The 7,142-nt window shown below is 37.5% G+C and overlaps 1 protein-coding gene across 1 annotated transcript; it reads right to left on the minus strand.

The window, feature by feature from the left end:
• Positions 1–5,059: 5,059 nt before the first annotated feature.
• On the minus strand, positions 5,060–7,112 carry LOC142341611 (tetratricopeptide repeat protein 39C-like). The gene has a single exon (XM_075392702.1). The coding sequence runs from the start codon at positions 7,029–7,031 to the stop codon at positions 5,172–5,174; it is 1,860 nt and encodes a 619-aa protein (XP_075248817.1). The 5' UTR covers positions 7,032–7,112; the 3' UTR covers positions 5,060–5,171.
• Between the last annotated feature and the right edge of the window lie 30 nt (positions 7,113–7,142).

The following is a 7,142-nucleotide window of genomic DNA, read 5'->3' on the forward strand; positions in this document are numbered from 1 at the left end:
AAATGAAATAGGAAATGTAGAAGTCATGATTTGTATGTAACCACGTTTTAGCTTCATAAGCTTTGTTGATTGTCTATATTACAGTTGATTTCTCGATATGCTTCCAATACAGTAAAAATATACCTAATTTTTAAAGGGAAAGGCGTATTTAGATAATAAGTTAGGATTCCCCTACTCCTACATACCTATCAACTCAAAACATTGATCACTCTTGACCCCATCAAAAGATTTCTCAAAAGATTGACCCCATCAAAAAACACTCCAGATTTCTCCATTCTTAGCACACTTTCCACTATACACATTTCCACAAATAGTGATAAGAAGCTTTAACAATTTGGCTGCAACACAGCATTTGTTTTGCATTCAGCATGCTGACAATAATCAAACATAACCGACAAATCTCGGAAGAATTGCTCTCGAACGACTAGTGGGAGCTCTAATCAATTGCAGGCTGCTTCAGTCGGGGGGGGGGGGGTGGGGCGAGCCTAAATGGAACTAAGAAATTCACTAGGGGGCTTCAAATGACCTCATTAGAGGTTAATACATACCACTATTAAGACTTAAAGTGAACAAAACGACACCAATTTCCGCGCCCTTATCATTTGAATTTTAGTATTAAAGTGCCGCCAATTGAGTTGAGCTGCATTGAGATTGAGAGAGAATTTTAGATCACGCTAAACGCAAAAAGTCAAGGACGTCACTCGAACAGTCAGAAAGCGGTCAAGTGAAAATTTTGCGTAAACAAAAACAACAGAGCCGGTAGAATTCCGAAAACGACTTGAACAGTCCAGCAATAAAACTCTAATCTAACCCTACAGGGGTTAGATATGTGTGTGTGTTTGTGTGTGTGTGGGGGGGAGGGGGCTAGTTGGGGGACGGGCTAGTTCAAATAGGTTGGGGGGGATATATGGGATTAAAAATTATCGAAACGATCTCTCAACCTTAATATTACAATCAGTTCTTAATTACTGTACATTAACCTAAGCTCTTTTTAAAGTCCATTGTTCGAAATAAAGTTCTGTGAAACACCTCTGTGAAACACGTAAAGTTCTGTGAAAGTTGCAGCTCCTGGAACTGCAACCTTATGAATTGCTTCCAGTCTTGGTTGCTTTTTTGTTCATCCGGTAGGTCAATAATTTGCCTTCGCACGTCCTCAATACGCGTTGTTGTGATATTTGACAGATGAAAAAAACTTGTCAAACTCAGAATTCATTGAACAAATCGTATGACGGGATGAAAAATGACATCAACACTTAGTGCCGTTAAATGGAATCGAGTTTCAAAGTCAGAATTGAATTGGATGTTGAGCCTTTGAATTTCATGATGTTAAGATAGTCATGACGATTCTAAATTGTGAATGGTTGAAAACACTTTTGTAAATTCATACAGCACGCATTTAATATTTTGAAATTCAGTAAGTAGATTCTGCTCATTCCAGTTCAGCTGGTTGCTTTAATACTCGAATAAAAATCTTGTGGCAGAAAAAGCGTTTTTACCGAACCGGCGCTCGGAATAGAACTTAGCAAAATCCGCAATTGAAAGCCTTTATTAGAAAGGAAATTAAACCGATAGCTCAGTCTTCACTTAATATAACACTTAGCACTAGCACCTACCGAGCCTCTTTGAAAAGAAAGGAAAGAGGTGAGCAAATACAAAAAAAACGTTATCATAACTAAATCATAACTTAATCTTATCATAATTTATCTAGTTATCATAACGTAATCAACAGAGTAGTCAATCAATCTTTTCTCAACTTACTTTTCCTCCCAAGACTCCATTAACTTCATATCACAATCAAGCCAGGGTAATTACTTTATTACTTATACCCCCTCAATCTATAACCAAAGGAAGATGTCATCGCTGACAGATCACTGCTTCATTAAAGCCTGAAAATGCAAACAAACCCGGAAGAGACTATCCAACAACTGTCACACTAATACAAATCTAATTAACTGCCTCCTACTTTAATGTTACTCAACAAAAAGAAAACACTCATCACTTCATTCATTCAGTACAAAAATTTTCACTACAGAAAACAGTACACGCAGGAATCAAATGAACTACCAGCCTGAACCCCACAACGCTTCACGTTTGACGGGAGGCTCGCCCTGCTCGTTAAAACTGGAATTCCAGAAACTCTTATATACCGCAGATAACAAACGTTTGGCAGGGCGAGCCAACCAATCTTGATCTTTTACGGAAAAACGCGTTGATACCACGGAGGAGCCTGCTGATGTCTCATCTCAGGAGAGTTGTGGGCGGTCAGGAGCAATTAAATCTCAACATCCTGCAACGACAAATGATATGAAGCTTCTAACTATTTTTCTACCATTTCTACAAATTTGTACGCCTCTATTTTTCTATTGCATGCGTACCATGCCTGCTACAACCACCATGAACATCATTGCCAAATTCGGAATTAACCCACCAAAAAAATCTTCGATCTCTATCATCAACCGGACAAATATGGCTCCGAAAAGGCACGAAATTCACATCAACTTGGCCAACGCGGAAGGTAGTATTCCTGTCATAATATTTAGCAGTCGCGTTCCCGAGCTCAATTTCTTCGCAGACATCAGATGAGAAAATAAGAGGACCAATCAGAGCAAACAAAGTAAACTTTCAGCATTTTGATCTGGAAAACTCAATAACAGTTAAGAACAAACTAGTATTATTGCTGCTTTTCATTTATACTTAACACATTCAGTAAACCCCTTGACTTCGTTAATACCACTAACCAGAACCAATTTCTCTTCATTAAAAATTCCAAATCAAAACGTCAAATTCACACTTTTGTCATTAAATTGGAATATCTTCATTCACATCCATCAATGCCGAATCAGGACATTATTTTGCATTGATTATTGTTTGCATAGCCTCAAAAACTATTTTGCTCAAAGCTACCGCGATTGATCTACATGTAGGTAGATCATTATAGTTTTCAGACAACATTTTTAACACTTCGATTTTACTGCGTCAATTGAAATAAAGTCATGATATTAATTAATGAAAACTTCTCTCATTTGACTCGATAAGAATGCGAACTCTGGTTTTAATTTCGCATATTTATTCGAGCTCGTTAAAATAAAACATACCCGGCAGATTGCCGTAAAATAGCCGCCGTTGATTCCAATAAGCATGATTGGGATTGAAAGAATAGAAGATATTGAAAAAAAAATTTTTGTACAAAACATTTTTTAAGTCCGATTTATTTTGATGGCATTTCGTAGTTGAACATAACGTACTTCTGTTTCCTAGAGAGAGGCTACAGGGGCTACTATCAATACAAATAAGCATTAGAGATGGTAACTAAGACTCATAGGAACGACGTTCAAACAGCGGGCATCTAAAATTGGGCTTTATGGGTTTATCCCGTTTCTATTTCGGACTTCAATTTTTATACTGACTCTGTCCATTTTGAATTGCTTTGCAGATCAACTGATGTGCAAAATCACTTTTAGCAGAATGAAAGAAGAGGGAAACTAGCCTAGAGAAGTCAAAAAGATATCACGCAAAATGTTGAAAAACCGGCAAAATGAGGTAAAGCGAAACATTTTTTTATTCGACGAAGTAAAAAACATAGCCGGAAGAATTCCGGAAACGACTCGAAGTAGAAATCTGACTATTCTCACTAATCAGATGCATCACCAGCATATTACCAATCGACAGACAATTCACAAAGAAAAGTCTGGAGAAGTGGAAACTTGACAAAGGACTAAAGCAAAAAATAATATTCTCTAAAAATCCAAACAAAATTTTCTACAAAAAGATAGCATGCAGCTTCCCATCCATAACTCATAGAAATCAATTAGCTATATATTTGGCTAGATCAACCGCCCACCTAGTACTTGCAGAGAAACGTTAAACAACAAACTAAAAAAAGACTAAGAAAAACTCTTTCACGAATTAGAGTTTTGTATAATTTGTTTAAATGAAAACTGCCCGGCTAAGCCTTCAAGTGCAAATTCATAGAATCAACAACTACAAAAATGCTCCTTATTGAGAAAAAGTTACCAACAAAAAACATTAAATTGGAAGAAATAGGCAAAAAACTTAGAGAAAAGACAAAAATGCCAAAATTTGCTCTGATTTACTCGATTTTCTTTAACAAAAACAACTCAAAACTAATATCAATCAAAATGAGAGACATCCAAAAGAGCTACAACAACTGAATTCGACTAGAAAACTCCCCAAGTGATATCAAAGTTTGAGGAAGAATAGAAACATTTAAAACCAAATTGAACAAAAAAAACGAGAAAAAGTAAGGTGTTTTTTAAATTTTACTAGAAAAAATAAAGCCAAATAGAGTTACTTTGAGCAAATAGAGCAATGAAATGCTCGCAAAATAATGGGCAAGTCATAACAAGCTAAAAAAAATGTCTACGATTGAAAAAAAACGAAAAAAAGCAAAAAATAAAAAAGTGGTTAAAAAATTCTCTATTTTTCTGTCATTTTTCTTCAGAAAAAAATGTTTTATACCATCAAAATTGTAATCAATTTTTATCCCTGATATTCTTTGAGTAACGAGCTTCTATGCAAATCACTTAAAGCAGTAAAACAAAACAAAAGGCCAAATTACATTAAATTTCGTCGAAAAATCAGCAAAACAGATCAAAAACCTCCAAATTTGCATAAAACTCCAATTAACTACTTGAAACCTTCCATTCCTATCAGAACGAGCCCAAATACAATACAATATCATAATCAGACCTCATAAACAAGAAAAATTGCAAAAAAAACTGCTTTTAAAAGCCGCACGTGAACAAAAAAATTTCGCTCGCTCAGAGAAAATTTTTTCACACATCAATTTCTCGCTCTCTCAAAAACAGCGGTATGAACAAAAACCACTCTCTTTTCGCTCCGCTCTTATCTTTTGTTCAGCCCCAAAATCACTCCAAATTTTTTCACGCGTTTCATTTCCCGCTTAAAAATTCACTCCAATAAAATTGATTTAAAAAAAAGGACTTCTCCAATACTCCTCTTCGAGTCGTAATAAAAAAAATAGGAGCGCTATAATAGCCGGCTGAGAAGATGAGGGCGGCTATTAACTAGAGATATGTAAATTCTAAGAAATTTGAATGTAAGGATTAGCACAACTGCCAAAAGCAACTGCAAACAACAATCAGTGGAAGAGCTAAATAACTATAAGGCCCCATCGTACTGATAACGGTTTATTGTGATTGACCATGTGATGATGACGATTCGAAGGTAGCAATCAAATCAGCACGTAGACTGTGAACCCTCAACTTGAGCCGATTCTCGAACTGGTATCCACTCAATTGCACACTTTTGTCCAAAATGTCTTCAATCTCTGTCATGTCAACTCCCGCACTAGATTTTGACATCAACTTCGATTTAGCAAGCGCCAATTCAAATAGTCCATAGGAGCGTTCCAAACTAAAGCTATGTTTCTGAATAGCCAGATATGTTCTGAGAGTTACCAAAGTTTCCACTGAAGAATGATACTGACCAGCTATTGTTTGCAAGGCACCACAGATGAGGTAAGCCACTGGTTTTAGTTTCCTATCGAATTGATCAAATTTACTAATCCACTTGATTGTTTCAGTTCGATTCTCGGCTGAAAGCAGGGCCAAGTGATTCCATAAATACAACATTTCCAACAAGAGCAGTTTGTAGTGAGAGGTCTGAGTTTTGTTGACTTCTATATTGTAGGCTAACTTGGATCGTGATATGACGTAATACTCTGAGTTATTAGGGTGCTTTTTCTTTATCATTGCAACTTTTTTAATCATGGACATGGCCTGTTTCATGTCACCAAAGGTGCCCAGACACAGGGCTGTGACGTAGGGATACAACCCCTCTGACCAGTAGGAGCAGTCTTTGATTGTTGAGAAGTACTCCACAGCCTTGTGGTAGTCGCATTTTATCACCCAACACCACCCAATTTCGAACACCAGCAACACCTGAATTTTCTCGAAGTCTCCACCGCAGTAATCTTTTGAGATTGTGTACAATTCTAAACCTCTGTCGACGTCTAAGCGCAAAATAAACAGCTTTCCTTTGAAAAAGCTGTGAATCCATGAGCTTTCTGGTAAAGAATGTGTTGATTGCGCCAGGATTTCCTCGGCAACTTGAAAACCAATTTCCAGATCTTCGGCGTTGGCACACATCAACGGCTTGGCCAGAAGGTAGTACCATAACAACACTATGGCCGCCAATGGCGAATGGAAGTCACTTCCTCGTCTGCACACGTCCAAATTCTGCAGACCTTTCACACGGTCACTTTCGAAGCCAATGACATTCATCACAGACGCATAAGATGGTGGCAAAATGCTTAAAGCTAAATTAGTAAAACCCACTCCGAACCCAACTGCCGAGTTCAAGCTTTTAAATTCGTCACTGTTTAAGTTAGCTTTGGTTTTTGAGAGGGTGACTTCATTTTGTCGAAATAATTTGGCGGCTTTTCTCAGGTACCACCCAATTTGCAGAGCCACAGAGAGATCGAATTTAATTAATAAGAGAGAGGCACGAAAGAGGTACGCATCCGCTTGGCAGACATTAGCATACACTTTTGAGTATTGGTTTCCGTGTTTGCACTTTCTGAGTTTCTTGTACAGTTTCTCGCTGTCCTTCACAAGGTTCTTAGTGATCATAATATCATCACTATCCTGGCTCAATATTGATTTCATCAACTGCACGAAACAGTACCCGTTTGACATATGAGCACTGTACAAACTAAATTTTCTAAAATGAGCTTCAGCTATCGTTAAATTTTTGCCACTAAGAACCATTTTGAGGCCTTCAAAAGCTGCATTTCGCTCATCAAACACCACCTCGTCGGGAGGTAGCATCAACTCAACAAAGCTATCATCCGATGACTCATCGACAGTCGCATTATCCACACTCTCTTGTCCCGCAATGCTCCCAACTGTGTTGTCCTCGAACAGACTGTCGGTGTCAGAGCTCGATTCTATATCATTTCTCTCACCGTCCTCAACTATTCCCAATTTCTCTTTTGAGCCATCAGGCACCGATACGTCGGCTCCCGTTACCATCTTTATGTCAGCCATAATAAACTTAAATAACAGCACAATGCGCTCTTAAGTTTGTCTAACAATTTCGAACTAGAATAAACAATCACGTGAATGAGGTTCAATAAAACGTTACTTCAACCAAAATTG

This window comes from Convolutriloba macropyga, chromosome 1, assembly GCF_964194025.1.
Source record: "Convolutriloba macropyga chromosome 1, txConMacr16.3, whole genome shotgun sequence".
Lineage (NCBI taxonomy): Eukaryota > Metazoa > Xenacoelomorpha > Acoela > Convolutidae > Convolutriloba > Convolutriloba macropyga.